The following is a 14,896-nucleotide window of genomic DNA, read 5'->3' as shown; positions in this document are numbered from 1 at the left end:
AGCCTGTGAGTAAACGAGTCTGGAATGAAATGACATGCTTTGATAATAGATTTTTATTTTTCCCATTCTTATATGCTCAGTTTCAATAAACGCCAGCTGTAGAGCTTAGCTGACATACAAAGTGCACGGCTATTCATCTTTCCACCACCAAATATTACTCAAATATTCCATAAACCCTCAAAACGACACCAAAAGAAAACAACCGAACCAAGACAGCTTGAATAACAGAACACGAAAGAAAAGGAAAAAGCCACAGGAGACAACTTTGGATTCAGCAATATATCATTTGAAATGTTCCTATGTCGACTAAAAGCTATTTGATTAACTTTGCAAACAATGGTGTCATGTTTTGCTCCTTCCGTTGCTCAAATATGGTTAAAATGGACTAAACAAGGCCAACCAGTTCTGAAACGCTTAACTGTTTTTGTCCCACTGCTCCACACGATTATTTAAAAGACAACAATAGGTAGGAAACACAAAGAAAGTTCCACATCTTTATACGTTATACAGAATTAATTACCTAGAAAAATGTCAGTAGCCCTGGCACATCGGCACTCTTTTAAATGTCATTCTTAAATATATTTACAAGGTTCTGACAGTGACACATTTGATTTTACATTCCCTCTTTTCTCAGTTAATAACATTACTTGGAAAAAGGTAGCTATTTTTGGCACATTGTTTTACCCCTCATAATGTAACATTGACCCAGGGGAACCTCCAAAGTTGAACATGAATGTTCTGCGGTGCGGATCGATTTCAAAACAATTTTTCAATAACACCGTGATTTCATTTTTTACAGTCTCAAACTATCGCCATCATTAATTCTTTATAACAGGGGTCACCGACCTTTTTGAAAGTGAGAACAACTTGGTTTGTTCCATCTTGGAGGTTCCACTCACATGGAGGACATTTTAGCTAAAAAAAAATAGATATATCACAAGATACAAGACAAAGAAGACTGAGCAGAAGCTGGTGGGGACAGATGAGCAATACTTCTCCATGAAGAATGGATATGGTTGATGTTAGCTAGTCAGATCAACATTACTTGACTATATAGTTGCTCAGCCTCCAACTTGAAAAATTCAACAAAACATAAGAATGTCATTTTGGATGAGAAAATGTCCCTTAAGACACTTTTTCATCCACTCACAGTGATACACTCCAAAAGGAGGACCAATGAAGATTCCCCGAACTCTTCACTCGCTCATCCTGGCTGGAGATTGGAAAGATATGAAATGTTATTTCCTTCAACTCAGAGAAGGCGACCCTCTCCACGTGTAAACACGGTTAGCATGTGAGGACATTCAAAAGCCGGTAGTGTTAGCCTGTAAGTGGAACGTGGCGAAGCCCGATCCGGGAGGAGCCGTGAAGCTGTAAGCCGCGTACGCCACAACCGAGCCCACCATCAAGCCGGTCATGTAGGAGACCGTCATCACGTTACCTGCGCAAAGAAATTCTTCATCAGGTCTGCAGTGGATTTCTCAGCTAGCGAAGCCTATCTTACCTGCAAGCTCCCTCTGTTCCGGCGCCACTTTGCCAGCGGCCTGAATCATAGGCACGGAACCAAAATAGCCGTTGGTGACGCCCATGAGCAGTGAGAAGAGACACGGCCAGGCGGGGTGGGCTAGGGTGGGCGCGTGTGCCGGGTACACGCACATGATGAAGAGAGGGATGAAGACAACTCTCAGGCAGGAGAAGAAGAGCAGGCGGCCTCCGGACCAGTCGTAGGGCAGCGCGGCCAGGATCTGAAAACACACCATGCTTCTTGAGCTTCTTGTTTTGGTTCCTCAACCTTATTCGTAGGGGTGCCGAGACCTTTCCGACAAAGTCGGACATGTTGAAGGTGGCCATGATGAGGATGGGCAGCCACTCCCCTAAGGTGTGGTTCCTCATCTCGGACTCCAGGCCGGGGAACAAGCACAGGGTGATGCTGTAGGTCACCGCGATGGAGAGCATGTAGGCCCAGATCACGCGGGACACCACGTAACGATGCAAAATCAGGTCTGCTCAGAGAAGACAAGATTAAATACTGAATTAAAAGTGGGTCGAGCACACATGGGAAAAAGAACTTGCCGATACGTACCTCGAACACCGGGCCAGGTTCTTCTGATCTTGATTTTGGGGGCGTCAAATCGCACGTACGTCCCACCGACGTAGTCCTCATTGCCGTCTTCTGTTGCGGGTGGTCCCGTTCCGCCGTTCCCCTGAGGAGGAACCAGCAACAACACTTGATGACAATCATCAGTAGGCTTGTAGGTCTTCTTCTTTTGTTATGTTTGTCCCCCTAATTTGGCTGCATGACTTCATCTTATTTATAATGGCTATTAGCATGTCACTCTGACTGACTGATGTTGATGTCAACACACACACACGCACGCACGCACACACTAATCCATTAGTTGATGAAAGGGTCTCAAGAGCCAGAAGGGAGCACTCGTCCTGATTATAGCCATGATGTGGAGCACTGCCTTGGTTTCCCCTGGCAACCGACAAAATGAAATCCGTGAATCATCCCCTTAAGTCTGTGTTAAACCAAAGTGGGATGCTCCTTTCACACAAAAGAACCAATGTGCCCAAAACAATTTTGGTTTGGAGGCGTCCAGTGAGAAGTGCCAAATCTGGCTGAAAACATCAGGCTCCAACTTACAAATTTAACCTCCTCCGCCGTGACGTCGTGATGAACCCTGTAGCCGGTGGAGTTTCCGTGGGGGTCATGACCCTTTCCCTGACCCCTGCCCTGGCCTTGGCTGGTGTAGTAACGGATGAAGCGGGAGCGGCGCACCAGCAAGTGAAGGAGGAAGCACAGCATTTCCATGCCGATGGAAATGAGGAAGAAGATGAGAGTGTTCCTCCTCTCGTCTGGGATCAGCAGCTTGGTGAAGATGCGCGATAAGGAGATGATGACACCGGCAGTGCCTAGATGAACATTTTGACATGTATGAGAGGAAGTCGGAGGTAAGATAGTGGGACCCTCGGATATTTTTGTACTCACTCTCTCCGGTCATCACCCCCTGTGTGTATCTTTTGGGCAGCATCCCCATGTAACCATAGAAACTGGACTGCTGAACTGGAAATGGATGAGGGAGTGATTAAAACAGTCAATCAAGGGTGAGGTGAGTAAATCTGATGATTTTAATTTTTATTTTATTCTATTAATAATAATGATTTCTTTGATTTCACTTACCTGTACATCCAAAGGCAACTACTCCCACTGAGACCAGGTTGGCGATATAAGCTTGACCGGTAGTGAACTTTGCCAACCAGACATCAAATATGCTGACAAACATCAGGGGTCCCAATGCTAAGATGTAGCCTGCACAAAGAACCAAAAAGCTTAGGTCAAGATCATCCATTCTTCAACCCAAACTTTATTAACCTCAGTGGTGAGTCAAGTGAAATGAACTTAGTTATCCTGCAGGGGGCGCTGTAGTGCCAGATTACTATTACGGGCTACTAATCTAATCTTGTAAATCAAATTCAGCCCAAATGTATTCTTCTATTGTATTCCTCATATGCTTACATATATGCCATTTTATGACCAACTAAATGTTTCATATTTGATATTCCAAAGATGCTGCAACTTTAGACTTATTCATTTTGTATTTTGACGCTCACGTTCGGTTTAATTTGCGACTCACCCACAGTGATTCTGGTGTGCATGCTGAGCCTCTCCACCAGCACGTTGTTGAGAAGGACGGCCAAAAGAGCAACCAGGATGTACGTCAGACTCATGTCGAACACGATGGACGTCCCTGTGTTCATACATTGTTGACGGGCCTTCGTAAAAGTTGCATGACCTTCACATGGTACCTCTGAACTTGTGGTGAAGGTAGTCGACGTCTGTGATGAAGCTGTTGTAGGGCAGCAGGAAGCCCACTCCAGCCAATAGCATGGCAAAGTAGATGCCATGGTAACGGTCGTCAGGGATCGGCTCCTCAAAGTCTGAGCGGGAAGGTAGGGAGAAAAAGAATAGCAAATCACACACTGGCTCCTCATTCAAGTGAATCAAAAGGAAAGACGTGCAGGTTCTTCTCTTCTTCCTTTTTAAACTGTGGAAAATGGCAGACTTGCAAATAACAGGTCCGATGGTTCCTCACCGGGCTCAGACAGCGCCAAGACGCCTCTCTCCGGAACGTCTTTGCTGATCTCCTCCTCCTCCAGCTGGTAGGAGTCAAAACTGTAGCTCTGCACCACTCCGCTCTCTCGTCCATCCCTCCATCCTCCCTCTCTCCCCGCATCCCTCCATCCGGCTCTGCCCCCATCCCTCCACACGTCCCTCTCCTCGGGCGTCTGCGCCGGGGTGGGCCTGCGACGCTCTGCTCCCATCACGTCCATCTTCTGCAGCCAAGTCGGACGCTCGCTAGGCGCTTCCGGGAGCGGGCATGTTGCACACGACTGTTACGGCGGCGGCGGCGGCGGAGAGGCGGGACACTATTGGATGATGCAAGGAGGCGGGAACCATGGGAACTAAATGGAAAAAGAGGTTGAGGGAGAAAAGAAGAGAGCCGTCATAAGTCTTAATAAACGGAGACAAGCCAAGGTTAGACGAGACGTGGGAGCTTTTGTGCGTCTTTGTGTGTCGCTGACAAGCAAAGTGACAAAGCAGCAAAGTCAAACACAAATTGGGTTAGGAATGAAATATTTAGCTACAAATTAACAGTGTGATGTCAGTCTCAGCACTTTTCTGACAGCTTATTTTTTCTTTTTCTTTATTTTTGACAGCTCTCAAATCAAACTACCATCAGAAAATAAACATAGCATGATAAGAATAATGACGTCATGTATAATTATAGCTGCCAGAGAATGAAAATGGACGCAGCTAATTAGTAAAGAGGTCATGTTAGGTTTATTCCCTGAGGCGCGCTGATTGGGTTAAAAGCTCCTGTTTATTTGCAGCTGGAAGCTATTCCAATGACAACCAAGTGTGGGCGCCCGCGAGCTCCTTGCTTTAAATAAAAAAAAAAAAGCATTAATTGAAGCGTAATCAAAGCTTTTGCATCTTTTTTAGAAGAAAACATCATTTGAACACACGCAGATCTATTTTTATTTTTTGTGCCTAATCCTGTGCATCTTGAACAACACCCATTTTTAAGAAGAAAACGCGCGTGCATTCATTCTAGAAAGAAAAGCAAACGCGACATCTGAACGACCAGTGCAAAAGACGATCGTTTGTTTCCTCATCGAACCCGACCAGCTGTGCTTTCTCCAATTATCCTCCCTTTAGTCAAGTTGCACCATCGGATTTTCTTTATTTTAAAGGCAACGACAATAACAACAAAAACAACAGGTTACCTCCGTGCCAAGGCAAGGCCGCTTCTCCCCTGCCCTGGTGGCTGCTCGCTCAGTCGGTCTCCATCCAGGCGGAGCCTCGCGCCTCCTGACGCAGCATCCAGCGGCTGAGGAGGAAGTGGATGAGAGAGAGAGAGAGAGACAGAGAGAGAGAGAGAGAGAGAGAGAGGAGGGGGGGGGGTCGCTGCTTAGTCTCGTCGTCGCTGCAGTTCTTGAAAGTCCTTTTACTGCAGCTTTAAATCATGCACTTTTGACATAGTTATGTAGTGGTGCCATAGTTTAATTCATACTTATGTATATAGTATTTTTTTATAGGAAATTAGTGATGCATTGGATTGGAAGTCACCAATCTAATGCATCACTAATTTCCTTCTTACAATGCTGTCACTGCAGCTTGTGTCACTTTAATCAATTCTTATTTGGACTCCTGCATGCAGTATGGGCTGGAATATGTATTGAAAGGAGAATAAAAAATAATAAGAGACTCCGCATCATTGCTAACAATTAAAAATCAAACAATATTAAAGTGAATGTTGAGTTAAATCATTCTATTCTTTTGGAAGAGGCGAGTTCCAGACACAGTAGCAGCAGGAGTCAACCAGGTGAAGAAGCCAGATGAAAGCCAAGAGAACAGGTGCAGATGTTCGAATGGATAGATAGATAGAGAGAGAGAGAGATCAAGGGTGGGCATGAGGGAGACAGATGGAGGGGAAAAGCAAGAGGTAGTGGAGCGCTAACTTGTGAGCTGATGAATATAAGGCTTGAAAAGATGGGCGAGAGAGGCAGCATGTGGTAGTATAGTCAACAATAGAACAATAATTCAAATCAATAAAATAATCAAAGCTGCACTACCTCACTTTCAAGAGTGTGAGTGAAAGAATTTGATGAAGTGGCCAAGACCATTAGCGCTATTCAGAACAAAATAGTCCCTCGAGAGCTTTCCCATGCGGGCCCCAGTATCTTCCCGTCCGTATCTCTCATGTGGTAAATTGCCTTTCACAGCAGGTTCCGCTGCTCTAATGAGATTGTCGAAGAACTAGGAGACGGTCCCATAGAGCTTCTCTGCGTGACTAATGTGTCCCATGTTGTTTGACCAAACAGAAGAAATTGACAGAAAGTGCTTGCGTATTAAAAAGCACCCCCCCCCCCGCCTTATTTATCGTTCCATCCTTTTTTTTTCATTCCTGTCTACTCTGCTCCCAAATGTCTTTCCTGTATTCTGACCAAGCGCTCCTCCCGCCTCCACCTCCATCTCTCTCCATCAGCTTCAAAGAGCTGTCTCTGTGGCAGACCTCCAGGGCACCTGCCTCTTCGAGTGGAATCAAATCATCCATCTCCCACTGCTTCCCTATGTATGTGTGTGTGTGTGTGTGTGTGTGTGTGTGTATAGCCAGTACAGTGCACTATGGCCCAAGGCGGAGTTGCAACAAACAAGCCAAACATAAAAATACTGGACAAACAAGTCAATCTGGAAAGCAGGGTTATTATTATTTTTGTTCTTATAGAATTAAAACATCTCGCTGCTTACGTTAACAAGCAAAATCAATCTTTTGATTGGTGTGTTTTGATTAGGGTGTAATGTTGTTGTTGTTTACAAATGTCCCATTTTTTAATGCTATTTTACGTGAAGAGTTATGCAATAGTTGAATTGATTTTCTATGCATATGACAGGTAACAATTTCCCATGTACAGCGACAAGCAACTACTTTCAATCAATTTGTGGCTAGTTCTCAGCTGAAAAGCCCAGGCAGACATAAAAAACAAAAGTACTTGTGTGTATAGGAAAATTGTCAAGCAAAAGTAGATTGACTTAAAAGCTGGCAGAGTGTAAGACATTCATAAGGCTTCCATCTAATTAAAGTCATTGCAGAGAAGCTGGCAAATCATTCTAATAAAGGGAAGCGAGAGTCTTGAGAGAAGGCCAAAAGTACGACTTTGCACAAAATGTGTGTGTGTGCATGTATGTGTAATGATCTATCCTTCCCTTGCGCCCAGCCTCCGCTCACACATGACCCAGAAGTTGTGTTTTTTCTTTCTGCATGTGTAGATTCTCAGTCAGACCTTCAATAGGTCGGATTCATCCATGTTGCTGTCCTCCGGTGGAAAAAAAACTACATTAGCTCCCAGAGTGCACCGCGGCTTAGTTTCCCAGCATCCTTTGCAGCTCAGCCAGCCGAACCGCACCGATCAAGATGGCGGACAGACCAGGTAGCTTAGCGTGTCCTCTGCACAAATAGCCACAATCGTGTTACTTTTATGCTTTTTATTAAGGAAACAATTCTGCATTGGTGCATAATTGACGTGATTTATGCGGTCAAACGAGCGTAAATGAATCGGTTTGATGTGGTCGTTAATTCAGAGGCCTTAGTGAATCCTTCGAGTCACGTCAAGGACTTTGCGCGTCTTGGCTAATTCTGTTTAAAAATAATGTAATATGGCCATTGATTAACAGTTTGATATACGTTTTTCATATTCCGATCATCTTGCCAGTGCGTGTATTGCTATTTTGGCTAAGCTGTCATTTAATCATATGTCTCGAATGTAACCTTTGCATTGTAAAATACTGACTTGCACTCCTAATTTTCTCTTAATAGTTCCCTTGGCTGAGAGGCGTCTGATGGATGTTAAACTGGGCGAGTTGGGAAGCTGGCTCGGAGGGCGAGACTTCACCCCCAATGGGATCATCTCCGCTGTCCGCAGAGGTGAGAACATCCACTTTGAACATCCTTAGAGCCTTGCTCCATTTTGCACATCTTTTTCAGGCCACGACAGATACTACAATAAGTACATTAATGTGAAGAAGGGAGGCATCGGCGGCATTGCTATGCTGCTCGTTGGCTACGTGACCATCAGCTACATTTGGGAATACGACCACATAAGTAAGTGACTCGTTTCCATTTTGCGGCTTAGCTGTCCACTTGCGAAAAGATAATACTGTTGAACATAAAATATGCACATTTATTATAGACATCACACAACAAATTCTTTGCCTGCTTGATTGAGAAAATACAGTAGTTGGCAGTGGACCTATGTTGTGATGGTGGCAACAAAACACAAAGCTATTATTATAATGAGTTTAGAAATGGTTTCCATTTGTTTTCGGTCTTCTTTTGTAGAACATGATCGCTGGAGGAAGTACCACTAAGGAGCCATCAGAGCTTCAGGGATGGACCTTCCAGCTCCTCCTACTCTTTGCTTTCTCAGCTCATTGTGTTCAATATTTGACCAATAAACAATATTAAGAGTTATTGTGGGGTTTGTCTTGATTGGGAAAAAAAAGATTGAGGATTTCCTACACATTTGAGAATGAACCATCTATTTACACACTGAGAATTTGTCCTCACACATCATATTAATATGAGCAACTTTTTACTGTATGGATTCGGCGATGAGTGGAGGTGCAGTCTCTTGTAAATTGATTTTTTTGGATTTTACCGGTTTGTGAACAATTCTGCAAGTTTTGAATAGACAAAGGCTAACATAAGCACACGTAATAGAAAACTAGAAATAAGACACTACGGATAAGTCCACACCGCAGGTCTTAATGCTCAATTCAGTGTCCACATATTCTCAGTCTGGCATCTTGATTTTTTCCCCCCCACACTGTATAAAAGACAAGAATACCAATTGAAGCAATGTGAATCTCTCTTTGTACGAGTAGATTGACCAGAAGTGGGAAAGAAAAAAGAAGAAAAAAAATCACAGGTTGTTCCAGGCCATTCTTCAGAGTGTCAACCTGTCAACTGTCCATCTTTCCCGTTGTCACTGGCCACTCAAGAAAGCGAGATGGCCTTTATTACACTTGTTGGCGTAATGGCCCTTTTCTCCGCACTGCAAACGGGACAAAAGTAACAACAGCAAGAATGAGTTTTTCTGTATTTGTGTTTTTAGACAACAAAAGCTCATTTTTCTAGACATGATCCCATTGAGAAAGAAAATCTTCATCACCTTGTAGCAGGTGACCTGGTCCAGTGGTCGAGGCCCTCTGTTGGAAATGAGATGATTCTGTTGAGTCACAGGATTGGAAGAGTTGTTCTGCAACCGCTGGCCCGGGCTGGCGTTGGTCAGGTGGATGACTGAGAATGACGAGCGGCCCATAGACGCCGTCTGGAGCATTATCCAAGCAAGGAGAAATGATGAAACACTCGAAGACCATCATCATTAGCACATGTCTCACCTTTGTCTGATTTTGGTTTTGTAGGGGCAGTGGAGGCTGCTCAGGGGCTCCCATTGGCAATTCAAAACGAGGGCTAGCAACAACAAAAAATATAAACAGAGCGGTGCACATTTGAATTTGTTTTGCTTGCAGAGGAGACATTTTGATATTCAATGCAAAGTGTATACATACTGCATAAATTTGCACGATTTTCCTTCTGGACAGAAGCCCACCAGATAGTTGACACAAATCACCCTTCTTGTGTGTCTGTGTCTACAGTCTGGACCTGAAACGGGAACATGAAGAATCCATTTTGTGCATTCTTTTCTTCTTCTTGTGATTTGACATTTGGTATGACAACATTTGGTACATCACTCAACAAGCGGCTGCATTAAGGACCTACCGTGTTTACAAAAGCCTCGGTCATACCAGGGACAATCCTTAATCTTGGATTCGGGATCGATGTGTAGAAACGGACATTCCTTGTTGCTACACTCACCTAAGGGAGGTGACACACATTGTGCACATCAAAAACACGCTCTCTTATGATGTGTTACAATCCTCAGATCCTGTCAACACACCAAACTTGGAGTAGAAATAGCATTCAGGCATCTTTGTCATGTCGTACTCGTGGAGGAACTCGCACTGGTCTCCTTTTTTGCAAAGTCCTCGGAGCCAGTGCTTGCAAACCACTGTCTTCTCTCCACTGATGTGACGGAAAGGACACATGCCACCTAGTGATGCGATGGAAACAAAACATGATCAATGCACCATTGCATCAGCAGATCATAAATTTAAAAGAATTGAGATATGCAATATTATTGGTTATTGTAGGGTGCGTGACGACGCTTTGTTTTTACCTTTCAAGCATGCAGCTCTCATGAAGAACTCACACACAGCAGACCCAGATTCTAAGGGGGCGGGGTGGGGGGCACATCGGTCAAAGCATCAGGTTTGAGTGGTCCTGATAGCAGATCTGCTGTCAGCAAACTAGCTGTTAGCATGTGAGCACTTACTGTCCATGCCGGGGAATGGCAGAGGCTGAGCCCCCAGCTGTTGCTCCACGGCAATCTCCAGGTCGAACTTGATGTGCTCCGCGCTAGCCAATAAATCCTGCATGGTTGAAGGCGATGATTTCGTCGAGTCCCGCTATGAAACTAAACGGTTAGCTAACTATTGATATTATTAGCCGGTCATTTTTTGTTCCTCCCCCCCCCCCCCTCCTCAGCCGCCAATAAAAAGCTAGCCAGGCTAGCCCTTGAGCTCAAAACGCCAGGTACGCTCACCAAGAAAACAGTCAGACACTGCTTTATTTTGTCGAACAAAAGATTCAAACTCGGGATTGGTTTAAAAGTTTGTTTTTGTCTCAGACCAGTTCTCCGAGTAGCACGAGAGGCGCGCTGAAACAACCTATGACCCAACAAACGCCACTTCCGTTTCCTTCGAGTGACTTTTTTGAGTTAGTTAGCAAGCAGTGTCTAAGCTCGTTACCGCCACCTAGCGGACTGGATGAAACAGAACGGCATCTTGTCCTCTTTTGGTGACAATACTAGTGTCATATTTTTATTTAGGTTTTTACATATATCTATAAATATTTGGACTAGCTCGTTCATATTTCAATTCCAGCAGGGGATTCATATTTCGAGGCCTCTTATAAATTTAACATTAAATGCAGCATGAACTGATTCAGAATAATAGTTCGCCAGATGCTAAAGACCAGATAATGTGCACGACTCATAAGATAAGGAGAACTTTAATGAATATTGAAGCTTAAATGTATCCGAAACATTGAAATCAGCAGCGGATGACGTCACATTAAAAAAAAACATTGTAAGGCTGCTCGTACTGAAATGTGTTTTGATCCGAAGACGTAAGGTGTGTATCAAAGAGATCGTATGCAGGAATTCCACCTGCAAGGTTGTGTGCATTAGTTTGCAAGTATCAGTTGAGTCAACATGATTTATAACTCAGGGAGGCCGGGCATGGGAAAATGACCAGCAAAAGCTTCAACTTCTGCCTTGATCTCAGTCACACGCAGCTGGAACTTTTCTTCCTTGGCCAATGCCTGAATGAACTCCTTTAGAGTGGCCTTAGGATCCAGATTTCTCTGCACCTCCAAGGTCAGCTCAATACCTGAGAGGTAAAACAAAGGGAAGATGTGGGGGCTCTCTCCATTGGAATTCTACTCCCTCCATGGTGGAGCTGCACATTCCTAACCTCTGTGAAGGAAGTCTGCCACTTTCCTAAAGTCATCTTCTACCAAGCCTCTGGAGGTCAGAGCTGGAGAGCCAAACCTCAGTCCACTGGGGCGCAAAGCACTTTTGTCTCCTGCAGGAAAAGATCACTCAGTATAAAAGCAAAGTTGCAACATCAGCCCTGACCTATAAAACAAACCTTACCTGGACAGGTGTTCTTATTACAAGCAATAGCGCAAGCTTCCAGAACCTTCTCAGCTCGTCCTCCATCGGTTCCTTTGTTGCGCAGGTCCAATAGGATCAGATGATTGTCCGAACCACCTTAATATGTAAATAAAATCATGAGGTTGAGAGATTTCTCGCCAAGCGATGTGTCAGTGGCACCTACCGGTGACAATCTTGTAGCCGTGCTTAACGAGGGCAGCGGAGAGAGCTTTGCAGTTGACAAGAACCTGCATCTGATAAGCTTTGAACTCTGGTGTCATGGCTTGTTTGAGAGCGACGGCGACACCTGGGAACAGAAAGACCCAGCGTTGATATGAGCACATTCTACACCTCATTCATTCTTTCTTTCTTTTCCAACATGGCTCAACATCTGGCATTTAGCTCGTGACGTAAATGGACCTGCGATGGCGTGGTTGTGCGGTCCACCCTGCAGCCCCGGAAAGACGGCCTGATTGATTAACGACTCAAGATTGTACAGAATCTCCTTCCCCTTGGCGTCCACGCTGCGCACACCTGAAGACAAACGGATGAAAATAAAACGACTTGCTCGGTAACTCAAAAGATTTGATGAGGGAAGAGATTCGACCTTTCCTGAAGAATATCAGTCCGGCTCTGCAGCCGCGCAGCGTCTTGTGCGTCGTCGTGGTAACCATGTCACAGCAGTCAAAGGGGGACGGCACGACTCCGGCGGCCACCAGTCCGCTGATGTGCGCCATGTCGCCCATCAGGTACGCGCCGTTCTCGTTGGCGATCTGCCTCATACGGGCGTAGTCGAGGTTACGGGAGTAGCAGCTTGTTCCTGTTAGCGGAAGGAAAGGAAACGTTTGTCCGAATTCTCATTTGCGGGTTCATGTTTTCATTCGTTATATGTATGACAAGTTTCCAAAGCAAACGAGAAACCTGCAATGATGAGTTTGGGATGGAAGAGGCGAGCATTTTCTTGCAGTCGATCATAATCGATGTAACCGGTTTCGGGATTCACCTGCAACCAAAACATCTAGTATGAGCAACAATAACTCTCTCTGACAATTCAGAACTTAATCAATGACCGAGGTGAGCGTAAACCACTTTGAGCAATCAATCACCTTGTACGGCATGGACTCAAAGAAGATGGACGTTGCGGAGATTTTTTTCTTTTCAGTCATGAAACCATGTGTCAGATGACCTCCATCAGGAAGGTCCAGGCCCATGATTCTCCCATGCGGTTCCACAATGGCGGTGTAAACAGCAAAATTGGCGGGAGAACCTACACGGAGAAGAATTGACATTTCTTATGATGCCATTTGAGAGCCATTCATTTTTTATATTGCTTATTCCCATAATTTGGTGGGCAACCTGGAGAAATAAGCGCAGGAAGAACAAGCAAACCCAGATTTGAAGCCACCTAATCAAAATATAAAACGTTACATCATATTTTTACGGTTACCTGAATATGGCTGCACGTTCACGCCCCATTTGTCAGAGTCCAGACCGTAGGCCTCAAGCGCCCTCTTCTGGCAGAGTCTCTCCAGCTCATCAACATGCTCAGTTCCACCATAGTATCTACATTGAGACCATTGTGAGCGTAAAAAACATTTTTTACTCTAAAATCTCACTCTACCCCTTCTTTAAATAATTTCACAAGTGTACCTCTGACCAGGATAGCCTTCAGAGTACTTGTTGTTCATACAAGACCCCAGAGCCTCCAGAACAGCTCTGCTGGTGAAGTTCTCGGAGGCAATCAGCTCCAGGCCATACGTCTGTCTGTGCTTCTCTTTTTTAATAATAGAGAAGACCTGAAACACACATGTGACAGGTTAATAGCATTTTTCGCAAGTAGTCAAAAATATTGACATAAACACTGACCTCGGCGTCATTGACAGACAGAGGTTCCAACATCATCTTGTTGTGCGAGTCCCACGCTTCATTGTCGCCATTTGTTAAAGACATGGTCGTTGTTGTTCTTGCACAGAGCTGATCCAAACAAGATGACATACATTCCATTTACTATCCATGAGTGTGAGAAGAGGCCGCAGCAATATCATGCAATATAAAAAAAATGCCTTTTTTTTGCATTTATTAGAGGTTCATTGAGGTTTGCAAGCTTCAGTTCACAGCTGACTGTTACAAAACTTGAAGTTGCGTTAGGTAAACTTTGGACCCTTGCAAGGGCAAAGCAAACATGAGCGTTCAAAATATTATGCGCAATCTGGTATCTTGTGTAACTTGTACTCATAACTTCTTTAAATCCCTAGATGTTGTTTACATTTGCAGGGAATCGTCAAATCCTATTAGGTTTAAATGTCATAAAAGGACAGCCATTGCAACATGAAAAAAATAAAAAAATAATCACATGGTCAGAGACGTTCAAAGTACAAAACCTGTCTGGTGTTTTTGTGCGTCAATCATGATCAGATTTATTTATTAACTTTCAAGATTACCCTGGCACTGAAATGTTCTAGTCAACGCTACAACTCACCCTCCAAGGAAAAAAAGTAGCGGCTGAAGTTGTCAAAAGCAAAAGTAGAATCACGGGGTGGGCGGAAGAGGGAGGGGAAATAATCCCACGCTGACGGAAGGTTAAAATCCGCCAAAATTTGGACCAATCAAATGCGTAGTTCTTCTTCGCTTGTTATATAATATATGCCCTTGAGCGCCACTATAGACCGGGAGTGAGATTACTTGCTGCTACAGCACTTAGTAACTGTGATTCGAATATGTCCTCCCTCAAATTTAGGTCAACAAGGTTACCAAAAAATAGAAAGCCCTTGGTCCGATTGCATACTATCGACATGATACTATTTTTGCTTATGCTAAATAATGAAAAGTATCAATATTAATATTCTAGAAGGACACTACTTACCTCACATTCAATTTAAGTTGACTTGATATCTATACTAGTCTACAATAATCATAAAAATATAAATGTTGTCATAAAAGTAATCAAGTCTTTTAAGGTGACCTTTTGACCACATCCCTGATCATAATTGTAGTGACAATTTAAGAATCAACCTGATTAAGGCAACAGTTACTGGAGAAACAAAACACACAA

At 44.1% G+C, this 14,896-nt stretch overlaps 4 protein-coding genes across 4 annotated transcripts; 1 reads left to right on the top strand and 3 right to left on the bottom strand.

The window, feature by feature from the left end:
- Positions 1-69: 69 nt before the first annotated feature.
- slc29a4a (solute carrier family 29 member 4a) lies at positions 70-7,383 on the bottom strand. The gene is made up of 11 exons (XM_061302356.1): positions 5,293-7,383; positions 4,098-4,467; positions 3,811-3,942; positions 3,639-3,752; positions 3,185-3,313; positions 2,993-3,067; positions 2,648-2,916; positions 2,084-2,204; positions 1,816-2,003; positions 1,505-1,745; positions 70-1,441 (listed from the first exon to the last, which is right to left on the bottom strand). The coding sequence occupies exons 2-11, from the start codon at positions 4,333-4,335 to the stop codon at positions 1,305-1,307; spliced, it is 1,644 nt and encodes a 547-aa protein (XP_061158340.1). The 5' UTR covers positions 4,336-4,467; positions 5,293-7,383; the 3' UTR covers positions 70-1,304.
- Positions 7,352-8,537, top strand: atp5mf (ATP synthase membrane subunit f). Its single transcript, XM_061302362.1, has 4 exons — positions 7,352-7,497; positions 7,884-7,991; positions 8,052-8,168; positions 8,406-8,537. The coding sequence occupies exons 1-4, from the start codon at positions 7,482-7,484 to the stop codon at positions 8,432-8,434; spliced, it is 270 nt and encodes an 89-aa protein (XP_061158346.1). The 5' UTR covers positions 7,352-7,481; the 3' UTR covers positions 8,435-8,537.
- Positions 8,227-10,896, bottom strand: cpsf4 (cleavage and polyadenylation specific factor 4). The gene is made up of 8 exons (XM_061302358.1): positions 10,462-10,896; positions 10,306-10,356; positions 10,027-10,179; positions 9,849-9,944; positions 9,638-9,731; positions 9,467-9,539; positions 9,238-9,396; positions 8,227-9,120 (listed from the first exon to the last, which is right to left on the bottom strand). Exons 1-8 carry the CDS (start codon positions 10,562-10,564, stop codon positions 9,052-9,054), a joined length of 798 nt encoding a protein of 265 aa, XP_061158342.1. The 5' UTR covers positions 10,565-10,896; the 3' UTR covers positions 8,227-9,051.
- Positions 10,897-11,182: 286 nt separating this feature from the next.
- shmt1 (serine hydroxymethyltransferase 1 (soluble)) lies at positions 11,183-14,806 on the bottom strand. The gene is made up of 12 exons (XM_061302357.1): positions 14,324-14,806; positions 13,711-13,818; positions 13,495-13,640; positions 13,292-13,407; positions 12,951-13,111; positions 12,766-12,847; positions 12,452-12,664; positions 12,265-12,378; positions 12,029-12,151; positions 11,845-11,961; positions 11,663-11,773; positions 11,183-11,578 (listed from the first exon to the last, which is right to left on the bottom strand). The coding sequence occupies exons 2-12, from the start codon at positions 13,792-13,794 to the stop codon at positions 11,406-11,408; spliced, it is 1,440 nt and encodes a 479-aa protein (XP_061158341.1). The 5' UTR covers positions 13,795-13,818; positions 14,324-14,806; the 3' UTR covers positions 11,183-11,405.
- Between the last annotated feature and the right edge of the window lie 90 nt (positions 14,807-14,896).

The sequence above is a fragment of the Syngnathus typhle genome, linkage group LG17 (genome assembly GCF_033458585.1).
Source record: "Syngnathus typhle isolate RoL2023-S1 ecotype Sweden linkage group LG17, RoL_Styp_1.0, whole genome shotgun sequence".
Classification (NCBI taxonomy): Eukaryota; Metazoa; Chordata; class Actinopteri; order Syngnathiformes; family Syngnathidae; genus Syngnathus; species Syngnathus typhle.
The sequence above is the reverse complement of the archived record's forward strand: the minus strand, read 5'-3'. Positions and strand labels throughout refer to the sequence as shown.